Raw genomic sequence first — 21,671 nt, 5'->3', positions numbered from 1 at the left:
CCTTTCAGTCTGTGAAAAGTACAGCAGCGTCTCCTCCTACCCTGCCTCATAGCAGCCAAAAAACCCACAAAAGACCTTTACAATGTCATTTACAAATCACTTTTGAAATGCAGCCAGTCTGGCTCTGGCCTGATGCTGCATTTTTCTTTGGTCACAGTGCCCTGTGAATGACTCTCTGACTGTCACCCCCTCTCCCTCCCCCTCACCCACCCACTCCTCAAAAGCTTGATAGCTCGGAATGCTCAGCATGACTGAACGCTCCTCAGTGTGAGAACACACTGAAAAAATCACAGGACACAGGGGAGCTGGGGGCAAGAAATAAGGGGGACAGGCTCAGTCTCTCCCTTATTCCCTTAGTGTCTCTCTCCCTTCCTCACTCAGCCTCTCCTTCCCTCACTCACTCCCGCAATCAGTCTCTCCCTCATCTCTCCTTTCTCTCTCTCTTCCTCCTTCAGTCAGTCTCTCCCTCCCTCACTCCCTCATACCACAACCCATTCCCTCCCCACTATTACCCCATTTCTCTCCTTTACTGTGGAGTGGGGGGTTGCTGACCCATTATTCAGCACCATCCTCCTCCCTCCCTTTCTCTACCCTCTCTGGATGAAAATTGGGATCTTGCTGTGTGGGCCGTTTGGTCACGCCCTCGTGTCCTTTCACAATGCGACACCATGCACTGCCCCAGCATGTGACTGCAGAGCCTGTAGTCAGAAATAGAACACATCCAGCAGCTCAGAAACCGTTGATGGGAATGAGCTGCTGGCTGTAGGTAAGAGAGTACGAATATCCGACATAGTCTGACAGGCAAATAAAGAAAAGAAATATTAAACCTTGGCAGAATTAGGTCAAGTCTGTTGATCACAATTTGCTTGTCGCACCCTAAATACTCATGATCCACAGAATCTGCAACATTAAACTAGGCCAATAGAGAACTAGTTCTTATAGCCACAGGTTTCATGGGGCACTTTCTACCTCATTAAGATCGCACTCTTACCTTGGAGTCAGAAGGTCATGGGTTCAAGTCCCACTCCAGAGAATTGAACACATAATCCAGACTGACACTCCGGTACAGTACTGAGGGAGTGCTGCACTGTTGGAGGTGCTGTCTTTCGGATAAGACGTTAAATTGAGCCCTGCCTGCCCTCTCAGGTGGTCGTAAAAGATCCCACGGCAACTATTTCGAAGAGGAGCAGGGAAGTTCTCCCCGGTGTCTTGGGGCCAATACTTATCCCACAACCAACATCAGTAAAAAAGCAGATTATCTGGTCATTTATCACACTGCTGTTTGTGGGAGCTTACTGTGCGCAAACTGCCTGCCGTGTTTCCTGCATTACAACAGTGACTACACTTCGAAAGAAGTACTTCATTGGCTGTAAAGCACTTTGGGACATCTGGAGGTTGTGGCAGGCACTATAGAAATGTATGTTTTTAGGTCACCTAACAAACTTGCCGAGGTCAACTCAGTTTGAGCAAGTAATTTGCCACACACAGATTGAAATAGGCCAAGTCACTAATTTTTAGCAGCTCAAAACAGCGGCCTGTAATATTTGGCTATTTTCAGCTCCAAACCCACAGAGCTCTGCCCCATAGGAGGGGCTAATTCTCACCTTGGCCTACTTCTTCAAGCGTTGCCACAATCATTCATCGTGTCACAGTCTAGGGGCCTTAGAGAATTAGTAACTGCAATAGGACTGAATTTGAGGTCGTCAAGACAACAAGCATCAGGGTAAAACGATATACTGTAGAAGGAAAAAACTTGCATTTCCATCGTGCCTTATTCCATCTTTAGGATGTCCCAACCTGCTTCGGAGCCAAAGAATTATTTTTAAACTCATTCAACACCCCCTCCCCGATTTCCCACAGTCTTTCAGACAGAAAGAAGGGATAGACACACACCGGCCAGATAGTTTCCTCAATGCTGCTCCCGTTCCATTAAAGGACCTTTGACAGAAGATTGCTAGACTCCCCATTTACTTGCATAAACAAGGAGTCCTCCCCTCATCTGGTGACATTACAGTACCAGAGCGGGAGCTGCACAGAGCTAATTCCCCGGCCAATATTGATGAGATGCCAGATTTAATTCCAACACAATGAGAGAGGGAGAGAGAAAGAGAAAACTTGCATTTATAGAACACTTTATTCTGTCCCAGAGGATCCCAGAATCATTCGCTGCCAAACTCATTATTTTTTCCAAGTGCAGTCACTCTTGTTATGTTGGCACCTGTCACTTTGTGCATAGCAAGGCCCCACAAACTGCATGACCGAATGACCAGATAATCTGTTTTAGTGATGTCAGTTGAGGGTTAAATATTGGCCAAGACACCGAGGAGAACTTACCTGCTCTTCTTTGAATAGTGCCATGGACTCTTTTACACATAATCCAGGCTGACACTGAGGGAGTGCTGCACTGTCAGAGGTGCCGTCTTTTAGATGAGACGTTAAACTGAGGCCCCGTGTGCTCTCTCAGGTGGACGTAAATGATCCCACGGAACTATTTCAAATAAGAGGCGAGGCGTTCTCCCCGGTGTCCTCAACAAAGATCACTAAAAAATAACAGATTATCTGGTCATTATAGCATTGTTGTTTGTGGGATCTTGTTTCCTACATTACAACAGTGTCTACACTTCAAAAAAGTACTTCTTTGGCTGTAAAGTGCTCTGGGACATCCTGAGGTCATGAAGGCGCTGTAGAAATGCAAGCCTTTACTTGTTTAGTAACAAAGGGACCTTAAAAACAATCATGTAAACAGAGTAAAATTACTTTTGAAGTTACAGAGCAAACCAAGTGTTAAAACTCACCCACAAACAGATCAACAGTTCACATCACAGTGGTGTAATGTAGTAGAATCCAAAATAAGTCAGTCATTCTTACATGAAGTAAAACTCATCCCAACATCATCTCATTTTATTTCCAAGCTCTGGCAATTCTACATGGGAATTGCTAGACGAAGAAAGACCGAGGTCCATCTAGTCCATCACAGAATCACAGAAACCCCACAGTGCAGATAGAGGCCATTTCGGCCCATCGAGCCTGCACCGACACATATCCCACCCGATCCCCATAACCCCACGTATTTAATCCCCCCTAACACTAAGGGTCAATTTATCATAGCCAATCAACCTAACCCGCACATCAACCTAACCCGCTCAATACAACGATGGATTGTTGACTAATCACAGCAATCAACCTCTGTCAATGAGTCTACAACAGACCCAGACGTGAGGTGAGGAAAACCCTAGTGGCGGAGAGCTTTGGGAACTAGAGGTCCAAAGTCCTCTGTTCCTCCCAAGCATGGATCACATCACATGTCTCAAATGACTCACATACTGCATCCCAAAAAGTTATTTTATGAAAGAAATCTACCGAATTCGCATTCGAATGAATCAATACTATCGAATTCCAGCATCTCCCTAGGGAACCTGTTCCACAGATTGACCACTCGCTCACTCCAGGACACCGTTGCAAGCAAAAATCCCAGGAGAAAAGTGATCGGGACATGAAACATTTATTTGTTGTAAAAGTATTGGAGATGGGACAAAAGGACATTTGACTGACAGTCGAGCATCATCCAATCTGGTGTTTAAGAGCCTGTTCGCTTTCTGATTAGCCGTACGCCATGAGGATGGACGAGTCGGGCAACCAATGGCGGGAGTGTGTTGGAGGCAGTAGGTTGCACGATGAAACCACTGGGAATACGCCCAACCAGAGTTGACAACCCCTGACCGCTCCCCCTCCGGCATTGCGCGATCCAACCCCTCCCTCCCAGAACCTACCCAGAGGGCCACAGTCGGGGGGGCTGAAATTTATTCCTTTCGCAGGGCAAGCTGCCTGTGGAGGCGCAATTGGCAACCCGAAGGTGTAGGTGAAGCCTGAGGCCTAATTCAAGGATGGCCTCCGGCCTACATGTTTGGACTGGCGCAGCGATGAGGCTGGGCTGGAATATGGGCGCAAAGCTCCCGAGCCATGCAGTCTCTCTACGCATTCCAGGGCTCCTCCCCCGCCCCACCCCTCCATCTCTTCCCCTTCCCTCCCGCTAGGCAAAGTAAATACATATAGCGTCAATTTAAATAGTTTCGAAGGAAATGCAGAATGAGAATCAAAGGAGTAAAGCGAACTGAAAAACAATTAAAGAATAAAGTAGGTGATTTGGATCTATGGTTCCCAAAGCTTTCCGTCACTTCCCTCGTCTAATTTCTACCTGGTTGAGTGTCGGCTCAGGGTCCCTTTCAGCCTTATCCTTCGTTATTTCAGCACCAGTCATGTTCTTTTAACGCTCGGTACAAACACCACTTGACTCTCGTCACCAAGTGGAACATTTTCTGAATGGTTGAACAACCACAAAGTCATGTGACGGGTGTTCCAAATTATGACCCTATTTGCATTACTAAGTGCTATTAATAGCAGCAGTATTGCTAACCAGTATTTGTGGTTTCAAACTGGTTCTCATTTGAATGAACCGAAACCAGTTTACCAACAATAAAAATGTGGGTCACAGAATAGGATTTGAAATAAAGGTTTCACTTAAATTATGTGTAAGGGGCTCTCGCCTTGTGTGTCCCTTTTCACTTTTATTAAGTCTCTCCATCTCTCTCTCTCTCTGACTGTCTGTCTCCCCATCTCTCTCTGACTCTGTCTGTCTCCTTGTCTACCTCTCTCTCTGCCTCTGTGTGTGTGTGTGTACTGAGTCTTTCTGTAACCTGCCCTAGCCTCTATTTCACCTCCTCTGACACTCACCCACTCTCAGTGTATCCCTGTCAGACAGTTTGTGTGTCTCCTTCCCTGAATCTGTCTGTGTCGGCAGGTGTTTTCCCCCAGATTCTAAAATTCTTTAATCTTGTTTTGCAACTTTTTTATTGCTTTTCGGTTCGCTTTGACTCTTATTCTGCATTTCCTTGGAACCTACACCTTACATCGAATGTACAAGTCATTTGGCCCAACTGCTCCGTGCTGGTATTTATGCTCCACACGAGCCTCCTCCCACCCCTCTTCATCTCACCCTATCAGCATATCCTTCCATTCCTTTCTCCCTCATGTGCTTATCTAGTTTCCCCTTAAATCCATCTATACTATTCGCCTCAACAACTCCCTGTGTTAGCGAGTTCCACATTTTCACCACTCACTGGGTAAAGAACTTTCTCTTGAATTCCTTATTGGATTTAATAGTGATTATCTATTATTTACGGCCCCATGTTCTGGTCTCCTCCACAAGTGGAAACATTTTCTCTACGTCTACCTTATCAAACCCTTTCATAATCTTGAACACCTCTATCAGGTCAATGCTCAGCCTTTTCTTTTCTAGAGAAAAGAGCCCCAGCCTGTTCATCCTTTCCTGATAGTTATAACTTCTCAGTTCAGGTATCATTCAAGTAACTCTTTTTTGCACCTTCTCCAGTGTCTCTATATCCTTTTTATAATAGAAACCAGAAATGTTCACAGTACTCCAAGTGTGCTCGAATCAAGATTCGATACAAGTTTAACACAACTTCTCTGCTTTTTAATTCTATCCCTCTAGAAATGAAGCCCAGTGCTTCTAATCTGCTATTTAAATTGGCTCTATATCTGTTTACTTTGCCTGAGGCAGTCAAAGCAGAGAGAGAGAGAGAGAGCACACCTTGGCATGGGGAGAGGGACTGAGTGGATCAGGAACTTTGGCTTGAATTAGCCAAATTTAATAGCAGGGCCTGATTTGAATGTGAGGCCTTGGATTCCCTCCCGCAGCCAGCCAGATCGAGAGGCTGGCTGGCTGCGGGCGGGTAAGCCTCAGATGCGAGGGGTCAGTCTGGGGGAGGGAATCGCACAGTCAGCATGGTCGTGGATCGTGGTTGGGGGGATGGGCATGGTTGTGGATCGTGGATGGGGGGGGGGGATGGGCATGGTCGTGGATCATGGTTGGGGGGATGGGCATGGTCGTGGATTGTGGTTGGGGGATGGGTATGTTTGGGGATTGTGGTTGGGGGATGGGTATGTTTGGGGATCGTGGTTGGGGGGATGGGCATGGTCGTGGATCGTGGATGGGCATGGTCGTGGATCGTGGTTGGGGGGATGGGCATGGTCGTGGATCGTGGTTGGGGGATGGGTATGTTTGGGGATTGTGGTTGGGGGATGGGTATGTTTGGGGATCGTGGTTGGGGGGATGGGCATGGTCGTGGATCGTGGTTGGGGGGATGGGCATGGTCGTGGATCGTGGTTAGGGGGATGGGCATGGTCGTGGATCGTGGTTGGGGGATGGGCATGGTCGTGGATCGTGGTTGGGGGATGGGCATGGTCGTGGATTGTGGTTGGGGGATAGGCGTGGATCGTGGATGGGGGGGATAGGCATGGTCGTGGATCGTGGATGGGGGGATGGGCATGGTCGTGGTTGGGGGGATGGGCATGGTTGGGGGTCGTGGTTGGGGGGATGGGCATGGTCGTGGATCGTGGTTGGGGGGGATGGGCATGGTCGTGGATCGTGGTTGGGGGGATGGGCATGGTCGTGGATCGTGGTTGGGGGGATGGGCATGGTCGTGGATTGTGGTTAGGGGGATGGGCATGTTTGGGGATCGTAGTGGGGGGATGGGCATGGTCGTGGATTGTGGTTGGGGGGATGGGCATGGTCATGGATTGTGGTTGGGGGGGTGGGCATGGTTGGGGGTCATGGTTGGGGGGATGGGCATGGTCGTGGATCATGGTTGGGGGTCGTGGTTGGGGGGATGGGCATGGTTGGGGGTCGTGGTTGGGGGGATGGGCATGGTCGTGGATCATGGTTGGGGGATGGGCATGGTCGTGGATTGTGGTTGGGGGATGGGCATGGTCGTGGATTGTGGTTGGGGGATGGGCATGGTCGTGGATTGTGGTTGGGGGGATGGGCATGGTTGGGGGTCGTGGTTGGGGGGATGGGCATGGTCGTGGATTGTGGTTGGGGATGGGCATGGTCGTGGATTGTGGTTGGGGGGATGGGCATGGTTGGGGGTCGTGGTTGGGGGGATGGGCATGGTCGTGGATTGTGGTTGGGGGATGGGCATGGTCGTGGATTGTGGTTGGGGGGATGGGCATGGTTGGGGGGTCGTGGTTGGGGGGATGGGCATGTTTGGGGATCGTAGTTGGGGGGATGGGCATGGTCGTGGATCATGGTTGGGGAGATGGGCATGGTCGTGGATCGTGGTTGGGGGATGGGCATGGTTGGGGGTCGTGGTTGGGGGGATGGGCATGGTCGTGGATCGTAGTTGGGGGGGGTTGGGCATGGTTGGGGAATCGGCGGGTCAGCAGGGGGTCGGGGGAAAGAGAGGATCGGGGCCAGCCACCAGAGGATTGTGGCTGGCCTCAGCATCATCGGTGCGGTGATTGGGGGGAAGAGGCCTCATGGCGGGGATCAGGGGCCTCGTGAGGGTGTTAAGGAAATTGACGAGATTGAAGGCCGATAAAAACCCCAGGGCCTGATAATCTACATCCTAGGGTACTTAAGAAAGTGGCCCCAGAAATTGTAGATGCATTGCTGATCATCTTCCAAAATTCTATAGATTCTGGAACAGTTCCCATGGATTGGAGGGTAGCTAATGTTACCCCACTATTCAAAAAAGGTGGTAGAGAGAAAACGGGGAATTATAGACCGGTAAGCCTGACATCGGTAGTGGGGAAAATGCTAGAGTCTATTATAAAAGATGTAATAGCAGAGCACTTGGAAAACAGTGACAGGATTGGACAAAGTCAACATGGATTTACAAAAGGTAAATTGTGCTTGATTAATCTACTGGAATTTTTTGAGGATGTAACTGGTAGAATAGATAAGGGAGAACCAGTGGATGTGGTTTATTTGGACTTTCAGAAGGCTTTCGATAAGATATATATTAATGATCTAGATAAGGGAACTAGATGTAATATCTCCAAGTTTGCAGACGACACAAAACTAGGTGGGCATGTGTGCTGTGAGGAGGATGCCGAGAAACTACAGTATGATTTGGACAGGTTGGGTGATTGGGCAGATGCATGGCAGATGCAGTATAATGTGTATAAATGCGAGGTTATCCACTTTGGTGGCAAAAACAGGAAGGCAGATTATTATCTGAACGGCAATAGATTGGGAGAAGGGGAAGTGCAACGAGACTTGGGTGTCCTTGTGCACCAGTCGCTGAAGGTAAGCATGCAGGTGCAGCAGGCGGTTAAGAAGGCAAATGGTATGTTGGCCTTCGTAGCGAGAGGATTCGCGTACAGGAACAAGGATGTCTTGCTGCAGTTGTACAGGGCCTTGGTGAGACCACACCTTGAGTATTGTGTGCAGTTTTGGTCACCTTATCTGAGGAAGGATGTTCTTGCCATGGAAGAAGTGCAGCGTAGATTCACCAGACTGATACCTGGGATGGTAGGAATGACGTATGAAGAGAGATTGGGTCGATTGGGCTTATACTCGCTGGAGTTTAGAAGAATGAGAGGGGATCTCATTGAAACTTATAAAATTCTAACAGGACTAGACAGACTAGATGCAGGATGTTCCCGATGGCGGGGGAGTCCAGAACCAGGGGTCACAGTCTAAAGAGAAGGGGTAAGCCATTTAGGACTGAGATGAGGAGGAATTTCTTCACCCAGAGAGTGGTGAACCTGTGGAATTCTCTACCACAGAAGGCAGTTGAGGCCAATTCATTAAATATATTCAAGAAGGAGTTAGATATATTTCTTAAGGCTAAAGGGATCAAGGGATATGGGGAGAAGGCAGGGACAGGGTACTGAGTTTGGATGATCAGCCATGATCTCATTGAATGGCGGAGCAGGCTCGAGGGGCTGAATGGCCTACTCCTGCTCCTATCTTCTATGTTTCTATGTTTCTGATCGCGGGGGTGCATTAGGCAGGGTTCCTGGATCCAGGAGGTAAGTATAAAGCCACTTACCTCCTGGATGCAGCAGTCCCCGCCTTGGTTTAACTGCTAGTTTCACGAATTGTGAGAAACCTGACCACATGCAGTTAAATTCAAAATAGAGGTGAAACAAAAAGAGGCTTCCAGCCTCATTATAATATTTAAATTGACATTCCGCCCCCTGGGAGCAGGTTGGTCGCCCCCCCCCCCCGCCCCGCCTGTTAAAACCGGAAGTGGGCGGGTTGGAGGCAGGAATCCTAGTTTTAACAATTTAACTGACCCCACGCTCCAAACCCACCTTTCTTTTTAGAGAAAAATTCCGGCCTGTGTTCACGCAGCCCAGGACCAGCATTTTCAATGTTAAATTTCGCGCTGAATGGACTCAAAAAATAAGAGGGAACTTTGGTCAGAAGAACTTTAACTGATTTTAAAAAATTAATTTTTAATCAGGAACTAATAATTGGTTTTATTAATGAAATTAAAAATGGAATTCAGTGAATATTGAGCGAAGACCAGGCTCACAACAACAACAACTTGTATTTATATAGCGGCCTTAACGTAGTAAAACGTCCCAAGGTGTTTCACAGGAGTATTATCAAACAAAACTCGACACCGAGTCACATAAAGAGATATCAGGGCAGGTGACCAAAGCTTGGTCAAAGAGGTAGGTTCTAAGGAGTGTCTTAAAGGAGGAGAGAGAGGCTGAGAGGTTTAGGGAGGGAATTCTAGAGCTTAGGGCATGGCCACCAGTGGTGGAGTGATTATAAATCGGGGATGCTCAAAAGGTCAGAATTAGAGGAGCGCCAATATCTCAGGGGGTTGTAAGGCTGGAGGAGTTTACAGAGATAGGGAGGGGCGAGGCCATGGAGGGATTTGAAAGCAAGGATGAGAATTTTAAAATCGAGGCATTGCCGGACCGGCAGCTAATGTAGGTCAGCAAGCACACGGGTGATTGGTGAACGGGACTTGGTGCGAGTTAGGACACGAGCAACGGAGTGTTGGATGAGCTGAAGTTTACGGAGGGTGGAAGGTGGGAGGCCGGCCAAGAGAGCATTGTATTAAGTTTGGAGATGAAAAAAGCATGGATGAGGGTTTCAGCAGCAGATTGGCAGAGATGGAAGACAGGGAGGGGAAAGTAGGCTGCCTTGACGAAGGGTCAAATACAACTCCAGGTCTGTAGGATCCTAGGAAACTGGCCTGTGCCTATCCAAAGAAGCAATGTCATTATTTTTGAAGTGCCTTGGGCAGAGACAGTTCATGGCCCAGGAAGTCTGGGGCACTTTTATCAGTAATCTTTGCTCGAGAACCTAATAATGTATATATCCAATGTTAAACAAACATGTTCTAGAGACAAGCAGTGAGCAAAAGAGCAGGGCAGAAATTCAATGGGTTGCGACTATACAGGGAATTGGCTTTCGTCAGGCTGAGAGAGTCTGACAAAGTTGGCGACAGGGCTGCAAGTCCGGGATTGGGGCTTGAACCCACAATTTCTGACGAGAAGCCCACTTACAGCATACAGTCACGCCCCGCCAAATACAGCATACGGTCCGCCCCGCCAAATACAGCATACGGTCACGCCCCGCCAAATACAGCATACGGTCACGCCCCGCCAAATACAGCATACGGTCCGCCCCGCCAAATACAGCATACGGTCACGCCCCGCTAAATACAGCATACGGTCACGCCCCGCCAAATACAGCATACGATCACGCCCCGCCAAATACAGCATACGGTCACGCCCCGCCAAATACAGCATACGGTCCGCCCCGCCAAATACAGCATACGGTCACGCCCCGCCAAATACAGCATACGGTCCGCCCCGCCAAATACAGCATACGGTCACGCCCCGCCAAATACAGCATACGGTCACGCCCCGCCAAATACAGCATACGGTCACGCCCCGCCAAATACAGCATACGGTCACGCCCCGCCAAATACAGCATACGGTCACGCCCCGCCAAATACAGCATACGGTCACGCCCCGCCAAATACAGCAAACGGTCACGCCCCGCCAAATACAGCATACGGTCACGCCCCGCCAAATACAGCATACGGTCACGCCCCGCCAAATACAGCATACGGTCACGCCCCGCCAAATACAGCAAACGGTCACGCCCCACCAAATGAATGCTCTGCCTACTTGTCTCTATTTGCCCATTTAGCGCAGAACATATTTGCTTAACACTGAATACACATCCCCATTTTATCAGGGTACTGATAAAAAGTCCAGCTACTCACCGAGGCTGAAGGTGTCAGCCTAAATGATGTACTGAAATCCACAGTTAAAGAAGGAACTTGTATTTATATCGCGACTTTCAGGACGTCCCAAAGCGCTTTACAGCAAATGAAGTACTTTTTGAAGTGCAGTCACTGTTGTAATGTAGGAAACACGGCAGCTAATTTGCACACAGCAAGGTCCCACAAACAGCACTGTAATAATGACCAAATAATCTGTTTTAGTGATGTTGGTTGTTTAAACCCTCAACTTTCTACCTCAGAGATGAGCCAAGTTGACACCTTGTAAGTGTAATGTTCTCCTCCTGCCTCCTTTATCGATCTCCATTCCTTTCAGTCGATGTAATTGAATCGCTCAATCTACATGGTCTGGTTTGGCTCTGCTTTATCCTAAGCTGGCACTGTCAGGTCAGCACTGAGGGAGTGCAGCACTGGCAGAGGTGCCATCTTTTGGGATGAGACCTCAGACCAAGGTCCAGTTTGCCTGTTCGGGTGGGGCATAAACCACCCCGGTGACATTTCTTGAAGAGGAAGAGGGAGGCGTCCTGGCCGAAATTCCTTTCCCCACCCTAAAACAGATGAACTGGTTACTCATCTTATTTGCTACCTCAGATTTGGCTGCCTTTACTGCGTCACATTTCCAACAAAAAACCTGTTCATCAACAATTCCATGCTTTCTGACATTTGCTACCTCTGGACGCGACTATTCCAACGCTCTCCTGGCCGGTCTCCCACCTTGCAACCTCCGTAAACTTGAGGTCATTCAAAATTCTGCTGCCCGTGTCCTGACTCGCACCAAGTCCCGTTCACCCATCACCCCTGTGCTCGCTGACGCTCACTGGCTCCTGGTCCGGCAACGCCTCGATTTTAAAATTCTCATCCTTGTTTTCAAATCCCTTCATGGCCTCACCCCTCCTTATCTCTGTAACCTCCTCCAGCCCCACAACCCTCTGAGATCTCAGCGTTCCTCCAATTCTGGCCTCTTTGCGCATCCCCAATTTTCATCATTTCACCATTGGCAGCCGTGCCTTCAGCTGCCTGGGCCCTAAGCTCTGGAATTCCTTCCCATAATCTCGCCACCTCTCTTTCCTCCTTGAAGATCCTTCTTAAAAAACCTGTCTTTGACCAAGCTTTTGGTCACCTGTCCTAATATCTCATGTGGCTCAGTGCCAAATTTCTGTGATAATGCTCCTGTGAAGTACCTTGGGATGTTTTACTACGTTAAAGGTGCTATATAAATGCAAGGTGTTCTTTGTTCCATGTCCTCTAGAATAACAGGAAGGAATATCCTGAGCTCATTGATGTGATTACAGGTTACATCCCTGTGGTTAGATGGGAGGAGATACTGGATAAAAGTAGCCTGCCGACGCTCATTATTTGAGCTCCCACATGGAGAAGGGTCACTTGGGTGAGGGGCTGGTGGGCTGATGTATTCCAGCAAGAGGGGAGGGAGGGTGATGGAAGGGGAGAGATGTTGGCAGTTTTGCTTTTGTCTGGTAACAGGAAGGTTTCTGCCTCCTCGGTGACACCTCTTGTAAACTGTAAACCTTTCGGATGAGACGTTAACCCATCAGTCCGCTCAGGTGGATATAAAAGATCCCATGGCACTATTTTGAATTAGTGCAGGGGAGTTCTCCCCAGTGTCCTGGCCAATATTTATCCCTCAAATCAACATCACTAAAAATCAGATTATCTGGTCATTATCACTTTGCTGTTTGTGGGATCAAATTGTGCACAAATTGGCTGCTGCGTTTCCTACATTACAACAGGGACTCCACTTCAAAAAGTACTTCATTGGCTGTAAAGTGCTTTGGGATGTCCTGAAAGGCACCATAGAAATGCATTTCTTTCTTTCTCTTGAGGTGGGCCAACAATCAGAGCCAGGCCAGGGGCCTCATCGTTCCCACACTACAATTTTATCAAATATATTTGAACTCGGAATGTGGGCGAGCCCGTCAGGGCCGCACTGTCTTGCTAGCCTCCCCAAGAGGCATTAAGAGTCAACCATGTGGTGTAGGGCTGGAGTTGCAGGAAATCCAGATAAGTGGGCAGCCTCACTTCCCTGAAGGACATCAGTGAATCGCTTGGGTTTTTAAACCGGCAATCTCTGCCGATCCACAATTTACCAGTGCCATTCCATTCAATGTCATCACTTGGGTTTTTGTACTCTTGCCAGTGTGAATTCATTGGAACATTGGGACAGGAGGAGGTCATTCAGCCCCATGAGCATGTTCCGCCATTCAATGAGATCAGTGCTGATCTGTATCTTGACTCCATCTACTCACCTTGGTTCTGTAACCCTTAATACCCTTACCTAACAAAAAAACTATCAATCTCAATTTTGAAAGTTTCAATTGACCCCCAGCCACAACAGCTTTCTGGGGGAGCGTTTTCCAGATTTCCACTAGCCTTTGTGTGAAGAAGTGTTTCCTGACATCACCCCTGAACGGCCCAGCTCTAATTTTAAGGTTATGCCCCCTTGTTCTGGACTCCCCCACCAGAGGAAATAGATTCTCTCTCTCTACCCGAGCAACTCCTTCAATCATCTTTAACACCTCGATTAGATCACCCCTTAATTTTCTATATTCTAGAGAATACAAGCCTAGTCTATGCAATCTGTTCTCATAATTTAACCCTTTAGTCCCCGTATCATTCTGATTTAACCCTTCAAGCCCCGGTATCATTCTGCTGTGGTTGTCTCCTTGTCGTCTCCAATTGTTTTCTATCTATTGTCCGCTGTATCAATACGGTGTCCTGAATCAAATGGGTATAGAATCGCAGAATGTTCCAGAACAGACACAAATCCCTGCCAGTCATTATGCTGATCAGGTTTTTGCAGGGATGACTGCATGAGGCAACTTCCCTTAACTCCTGCAAACTTTAATCTCCCAAATCAAATTACAGAGGATTTAGTCAACTGCTTGGGTCTTTGAACTCATGCCAGGATGAGAGCCAGTCTGAGCTTGGGTGGGAGAGCCACTGGAAACTTGCTCCCTGCGTACTCCGAGTCCGCTACTCCACTGCGCTGCCGTTGCTTGGTAACCGACTGAACCATGTGTCTTGAGAGGGAAGGACACCTGTCGGCTTCTGGGGCAGGCAGTGCCCGATCTTAGGGTTGCCAACTCTGGTCAGACGTATTCCTGGAGGATTCATCACATGGCCTCCTGTCTCCAACTGCCCCGCCCCCTCACTCTCACCATCCAACATGTTCTTCCTCACTGTGCACCGCCTTCCCACAGCCAATCAGAAAGCGAATAGACTCATCATTACCCCATTGGGTGATTCTTAACTGTCAGTCAAACAGCCTTCCGCCCCGACGTCCGATATTTTTAAAACATGAAAACAAAAATGTACAAAGAACATTTTTTTTTAAATACAATTTTTTAATGCCCCAATGATTTTTCTACCAGCAGTGTGTCCGGGAGATTCATCTTTAATGCCTGGAGACTCCAGGGCAACCCTGCAGGATTGGCAACCCCTAGCCAATCTCAGCTTTCTGTTTAACCAAGGAGTTGGTGTCGCAGATGGCTAAACGGAGGCCCCGGGAGAGGCCACCCGTCACTTGGGTTGGATTGATCGGCTAGGCCAGGCCTAGAGCACAACAACAACAACTTGGTTTTATACAGCGCCTTTAACATAGCAAGACGTCCCGAGGCGCTTCACAGGACGATATCAGACAAAATTTGACACCGAGCCACATGAGGTATTAGAACAGGTGACCAAAAACTTGGTCAAAGAGGGAGGTTTTAAGGAGCAACTTAAAAGGAGGAGAATTACATGTTACATAGAATTTACAGCACAGAAGCAGGCCAATTAGCCCAACAGGTCTGTCAGTGTTTATGCACCACACGAGCTCGCTCCCACTCTATTGACTTCATCTAACCATCTCTGATAAATACTGTGCTGTAAATACTTTGTAATATTTTGTATCAGCATATTCCTTTCTCCCTCATGTGTTTATCTAGCTTCCCCTTAAATGCATCAACTACTCCTTGTGGTAGCGAGTTCCACATTTTCACTGTTCTCTGGGTAAAGATGTAAAGAGAGAGAGAGAGAGGTAGAGAGGTTTAGGGAGGGGATTCCAGAGTTTAGGGCATCGGCAGCTGGTGGGGCAAAGGAAGTGGGGGATACGCAAGAGGTCAGAATTGGGGGAGTGTAGAGATCTCAGAGGGTTGCAGGGCTGGAGGAAGTTAGAGATAAGGAGGGTTGAGGGCTTTTTATTTTTTATTCATTTATGGGATGTGGGTGTCACTAGCAAGGACAGCATTTATTGCCCATCCCTAATTGCCCTCGAGAAGGTGGTGGTGAGCTGCCTTCTTGAACCACTGCAGTCCGTGTGGTGAAGGTACTCCCACAGTGCTGGTAGGGAGGGAGTTCCAGGATTTTGACCCAGTGACGATGAAGGATCGGCGATATACTTCTAAGTCAGGATGGTGTGACTTGGAGGGGAACTTGGAGGTGGTGGTGCTCCCATGCGCCTGCTGACCTTGTCCTTCTAGTTGGAAGAGGTCGCGGGTTTGGGAGGTGCTGCCGAAGAAGCCTTGGCAAGTTGCTGCAGTGCATCCTGTAGATGGTACAAACTGCAGCCACGGTACGCCGGTGGTGGAGGGAGTGAATATTTAAGGTGGTGGATGGGGCACCAATCAATTGGGCTGTTTTGTCCTTGATGGTGTCGAGCTCCTTGAGTGTTGTTGGAGCTGCACTCATCCAGGCAAGTGGAGAGTATTCCATCACACTCTTTACATATGCCTTGTAGATGGTGGAAAGGCTTTGGGGAGTCAGGAGGTGAGACACTTGCCACAGAATACCTAGCCTCTGACCTGCTCTTGTTGCCACAGTATTTATGTGGCTGGTCCAGTTAAGTTTCTGGTCAATGGTGACCCCAGGATGTTGATGGTGGGGGATTCGGCGATGGTAATACCGTTGAATGTCAAGGAGAGGTGGTTAGACTCTCGCTTGTTGGAGATAGTCATTGCCTGGCACTTCTGTGGCGCGAATGTTACCTTCCACTTATCAGCCCAAGCCTGAATGTCGTCCAGGTCTTGTTGTATGCGGGTATGGACTGCTTCATTATCTGAGGAGTTGTGAATGGCGTTGAACACTGTGCAGTCATCAGCAAACATCCCCATTTCCGACCTTATGTTGGAGGGAAGGTCATTGGACACTGCCCTGAGGAGGTTAAAGAGAGAGGGAGGATTGTAGGGCTGGAGGAGATTACAGAGAGAGGGAGGGTTGTAGGGCTGGAGGAGGTTATAAAGATCTCGGAGGGTTGTAGGGCTGGAGGAAGTTAGAGATAGGGAGGGTTGTAGAGCTGGAGGAGGTTACAAAGATAGGGAGGATCGTTGGGTTGCAGGAGGTTACAGAGAGGGAGGGTTGTAGGGCTGGAGGGGGTTACAAAGATAGGGAGGGTTCTAGGGCTGGAGGATACAGAGAGAGGGAGGGTTGTGGAGCTGGAGGAAGTTACAGAGAGAGGGAGGGTTGTAGGGCTGGAGGAGGTTACAGAGAGAGGGAGGGTCGTAGGACTGGAGGAGGTTACAGAGACAGGGAGGGTTGTAGGGCTGGAGGAAGTTATCGAGACAGGGAGGGTTGTAGGGCTGCAGGAGGTTACAGAGAGAGGGAGGGTTGTAGGGCTGGAGGGTTTTAGAGAGAGAGGGAGGGTTGCAGGGCTGCAGGAGGTTACAGAGAGAGGGAGGGTTGTAGGGCTGGAGGAGGTTACAGAGAGAGGGAGGGTTGTAGGGCTGGAGGTGGTTAAAGTGTCACTTTTGCCGACTGCGGGCATTGAAAACGTGCTGCCAACTAACACATTTTTTTTGCGTCTCCAGTGAGTTTCAGCAGAGAGGAAAAGAAATGGTCCATCTTGGAAACTAAGTCAGGAACTGTACTGAACATCACACCGCACACAGAAAAATAAGCACTGAACCCCATCGCAGGGACCCTGGGATCAGGTTTCACTTGAACATGACTTGTGCGGTCACAAAGGGCAGATGGGCCAATATACAGAGCAAAAAATGATACAGTGAGAGGGACCAGGAGGGGGTGGGACATGGACCCCGGATATGAAATAGGGGTCCGCTCTCGCACATACCCCAGCACATCTAAAGGGGCATCAAAATTAACCCTTTCAATTAAATCACTGGCTGATATATACATACATATTATACACACACACATTAGTATATATATATATATATATATATATATATATATATACACACACACATTATATAGCACTGCATTTTATACACATATTGTGTATATGTTTGTGTGTATATATGTAAACTATATATATAAAAAATATAGCCGGCATCTAATCCTATTGAATTAATTTGAACAGACAGAAAAATAGGAGACTAGGGGTTAGATACATTTTGTTTTAATTTGAATTAAGTATGAAAGCATCAGGACACTGCGAGGAGTCTATCCCCTCCCTCCCCTCCCTTATCCTGCACTGAGGGTCTCCCTCCCTCCCTCCCTCCCCTGCGCTGAGTCTCTCTCCCTCCCTCCCCTGCGCTGAGTCTCTAAACCTCCCTCCCCTGCGCTGAGAGTCTCTCTCCCTCCCTCCCTCCCCTGCGCTGAGAGTCTCTCTCCCTCCCTCCCTTGCGCTGAGAGTCTCTCTCCCTCCCTCCCTCCCCTGCGCTGAGAGTCTCCCTCCCTCCCGCTGAGTCTCCCTCCCTCCCTCCCCTGCGCTGAGAGTCTCTTTCTCTCCCTCCCTCCCTCCCCTGCGCTGAGTCACTCTCCCTCCCTCCCTCCCCTGCGCTGAGTCACTCTCCCTCCCTCCCTCCCCTGCGCTGAGTCACTCTCCCTCCCTCGCGCTGAGTCACTCTCTCTCCCTCCCTCCCCTGCGCTGAGTCTCCCTCCCTCCCCTGCGCTGAGAGTCTCTCTCCTCCTCCTCCTCCCTGCGCTGAGAGTCTCTCTCCCTCCCTCCCCTGCGCTGAGAGTCTCTCTCCCTCCCTCCCTCCCCTGCGCTGAGTCACTCTCTCTCCCTCCCGCCCGTGCGCTGAGTCACTCTCTCTCCCTCCCTCCCGTGCGCTGAGTCTCTCTCCCTCCCTCCCTCCCCTGCGCTGAGTCACTCTCCCTCCCTCCCGTGCGCTGAGAGTCTCCCTCCCTCCCCTCCGCTGAGAGTCTCTCTCCTCCTCCTCCTCCCTGCGCTGAGAGTCTCTCTCCCTCCTTCCCCTGCGCTGAGAGTCTCTCCCCCTCCTCCTCCTCCCTGCGCTGAGAGTCTCTCTCCCTCCCTCCCCTGCGCTGAGAGTCTCTCTCCCTCCTCCTCCTCCTCCTCCCTGCGCTGAGAGTCTCTCTCCCTCCCTCCCCTGCGCTGAGAGTCTCTCTCCCTCCTCCTCCTCCCTGCGCTGAGAGTCTCTCTCCCTCCCTCCCCTGCGCTGAGTCTCCCTCCCTCCTCCTCCTCCCTGCGCTGAGAGTCTCTCTCCCTCCCTCCCCTGCGCTGAGTCTCCCTCCCTCCCCTGCGCTGAGTCTCTCTCCCTCCCTCCCTCCCCTGCGCTGAGTCTCTCTCCCTCCCTCCCCTGCGCTGAGTCTCTCTCCCTCCCTCCCTCCCCTGCGCTGAGTCTCTCTCCCTCCCTCCCTCCCCTGCGCTGAGTCTCTCTCCCTCCCTCCCTCCCCTGCGCTGAGTCACTCTCCCTCCCTCCCTCCCCTGCGCTGAGTCACTCTCCCTCCCTCCCTCCCCTCCGCTGAGTCTCTCTCCTCCTCCTCCCTGCGCTGAGAGTCTCTCTCCCTCCCTCCCCTGCGCTGAGAGTCTCTCCCCCTCCTCCTCCTCCTCCTCCTCGCGCTGAGAGTCTCTCTCCCTCCCTCCCCTGCGCTGAGAGTCTCTCCCCCTCCTCCTCCTCCTCCTCCCTGCGCTGAGAGTCTCTCTCCCTCCCTTGCGCTGAGTCTCTCCCCCTCCTCCTCCTCCCTGCGCTGAGAGTCTCTCTCCCTCCTCCTCCCTGCGCTGAGAGTCTCCCTCCCTCCCCTGCGCTGAGAGCCTCTCCCCCTCCTCCTCCTCCCTGCGCTGAGAGTCTCTCCCCCTCCTCCTCCTCCCTGCGCTGAGAGTCTCTCCCCCTCCTCCCTGCGCTGAGAGTCTCTCCCCCTGCTCCTCCTCCCTGCGCTGAGAGTCTCTCTCCCTCCTCCTCCTCCCTGCGCTGAGAGTCTCTCTCCCTCCTCCTCCTTCCCCTGCGCTGAGAGTCTCTCTCCCTCCTCCTTCTCCCTGCGCTGAGAGTCTCTCCCCCTCCTCCTCCTCCTGCGCTGAGAGTCTCTCCCCCTCCTCCTCCTCCCTGCGCTGAGAGTCTCTCCCCCTCCTCCTCCTCCCTGCGCTGAGAGTCTCTCCCCCTCCTCCTCCTCCCTGCGCTGAGAGTCTCTCCCCCTCCTCCTCCTCCCTGCGCTGAGAGTCTCTCCCCCTCCTCCTCCTCCCTGCGCTGAGAGTCTCTCCCCCTCCTCCTCCTCCCTGCGCTGAGAGTCTCTCCCCCTCCTCCTCCTCCCTGCGCTGAGAGTCTCTCCCCCTCCTCCTCCTCCCTGCGCTGAGAGTCTCTCCCCCCCTCCTCCTCCTCGCGCTGAGTCTCTCTCCCTCCCTCCCCTGTGCTGAGAGTCTCTCTCCCCCTCCTCCTCCTCCTCCTCCTCCCTGCGCTGAGAGTCTCTCTCCCTCCTCCACCTCGCGCTGAGAGTCTCCCCTCCTCCTCCCTGCGCTGAGAGTCTCTCTCCCCCTCCTCCTCCTCCTCCCTGCGCTGAGAGTCTCTCTCCCCCTCCTCCTCCTCCTCCTCCCTGCGCTGAGAGTCTCTCTCCCCTCCTCCTCCCTGCGCTGAGAGTCTCTCCCCCTCCTCCTCCTCCCTGCGCTGAGAGTCTCTCCCCCCTCCTCCTCCTCCCTGCGCTGAGAGTCTCTCCCCCTCCTCCTCCTCCCTGCGCTGAGAGTCTCTCCCCCTCCTCCTCCTCCCTGCGCTGAGAGTCTCTCCCCCTCCTCCTCCTCCCTGCGCTGAGAGTCTCTCCCCCTCCTCCTCCTCCCTGCGCTGAGAGTCTCTCCCCCCTCCTCCTCCTCCCTGCGCTGAGAGTCTCTCCCCCCTCCTCCTCCTCGCGCTGAGAGTCTCTCTCCCTCCCTCCCCTGTGCTGAGAGTCTCTCTCCCCCTCCTCCTCCTCCTCCTCCTCCCTGCGCTGAGAGTCTCTCTCCCTCCTCCACCTCGCGCTGAGAGTCTCCCCTCCTCCTCCCTGCGCTGAGAGTCTCTCTCCCCCTCCTCCTCCTCCTCCCTGCGCTGAGAGTCTCTCTCCCCCTCCTCCTCCTCCTCCTCCTCCCTGCGCTGAGAGTCTCTCTCCCCCTCCTCCTCCCTGCGCTGAGAGTCTCTCTCCTCCTCCTCCTCCTCCTCTTCCCTGCGCTGAAAGTCTCTCCTCCTCCTCCTCCCTGCGCTGAGTCTCTCTCCTCCTCCTCCTCCTCCTCCCTGCGCTGAGAGTCTCTCTCCCCCTCCTCCTCCTCCTCCCTGCGCTGAGAGTCTCTCTCCCCCTCCTCCTCCTCCTCCTCCCTGCGCTGAGAGTCTCTCTCCCCCTCCTCCTCCTCCTCCCTGCGCTGAGAGTCTCTCTCCCCCTCCTCCTCCTCCTCCTCCTCTTCCCTGCGCTGAAAGTCTCTCCTCCTCCTCCCTGCGCTGAGAGTCTCTCTCTCTCTCCCCTTACCTGTGGTGGTGAGGACGGTGGCGGCGAAAAAGAGTGACGAGGTGAAGTCCCAGTTCCACTTGCCGGTGCTGTTGTTCAACACCGAAACTCCGTAATTGTTGGCCTCCAGCACCCGGGAAAGGAAGCGCTCCAGGGTGTCCGGGGCCAAGCACGGGTTCTCCTGCAGGAACTGTCTCTTGAGCTTTCTCAGGTCCCGGCGCAGGTTGTCCTCGTAAGGCAGCTCCACCGAGGAGAAGACCAGGGCGCCGAAGGTCAGGTAGAGCAGGTAGGCGAGAACCAAGAAGGTGAAGTAGCAGCTGGACCTGTTCTTCTGCAGCAAGCGGAGGCAAGAGTTGGTGGTGCCCAGAGACTGTAACATCTCGCCGCCTGCCCGCTACACGCAGCTGAGGAACGGGACAAACGGGTTGGTGGGAGGCAGGATCTAGGCTGGTCTGCAGTTACCAGTGTTGCTCTAGGCTGGTGACTCTGATCTGTAGACCTACCAATTGATCGTCCTCCTCCACCTCCCTTCCGCATCAGAGAGCAGGGGATGTGGCAGCCGCCTCTGACGTCTTCAGGTAAATAGAAACCATGAGCATGAAAGCCAATAAGGTGCAAACATGACACACACTCGACTCTCCACCCCTTCCTCTCAATGCTCCATTCATTTGAACCTCACGCCTCGGAGGCAGTGGGAGGTTTCGGAATACAAAGATTCAGGTTGGTAGGAATTCATCCACCTCCAAATTTTAATCTCATTCCAGCTTTCAATTCTGAGTTGCCCTTGGAGTGAGTTGAGAAACCCACTGTTGTCGCTGTCTTTACACCCGTCAATGCTTCAGAACAGATGCTAAACGAGTTTGAACCACTTAGAATCATAGTCAGAACGGCACAGAAGGAGGCCATTCGGTCCATCGAGTCAGTGCCGGCTCTCTGTAGAGCAATCCAGCCAGTCCCATTCCCCGCTCTATCCCGGTAGCCCTGCAAGTTTATTTC

At 51.3% G+C, this 21,671-nt stretch overlaps 1 protein-coding gene across 1 annotated transcript in view; it reads right to left on the bottom strand.

Moving 5' to 3' along the window:
• The window catches only part of LOC147112451 (potassium channel subfamily K member 1-like), a 57,535-nt gene extending 36,299 nt beyond the window's left edge, over positions 1 to 21,236 (bottom strand). The window contains exon 1 of the mRNA XM_085996726.1: positions 20,697 to 21,236. Within this exon, the coding sequence (XP_085852852.1) occupies positions 20,697 to 21,054 (358 nt within the window). The 5' untranslated portion in view covers positions 21,055 to 21,236. The remainder of the gene's footprint in view (positions 1 to 20,696) is intronic.
• Positions 21,237 to 21,671: the final 435 nt, after the last annotated feature.

The sequence above is a fragment of the Somniosus microcephalus genome, chromosome 9 (assembly GCF_052327205.1).
Source record: "Somniosus microcephalus isolate GS21.2 chromosome 9, FLI_Smic_1.0, whole genome shotgun sequence".
In the NCBI taxonomy this organism is placed as follows: domain Eukaryota; kingdom Metazoa; phylum Chordata; class Chondrichthyes; order Squaliformes; family Somniosidae; genus Somniosus; species Somniosus microcephalus.
Note: the sequence above shows the minus strand (reverse complement) of the source record. Positions and strands in the feature narration are given on the sequence as shown.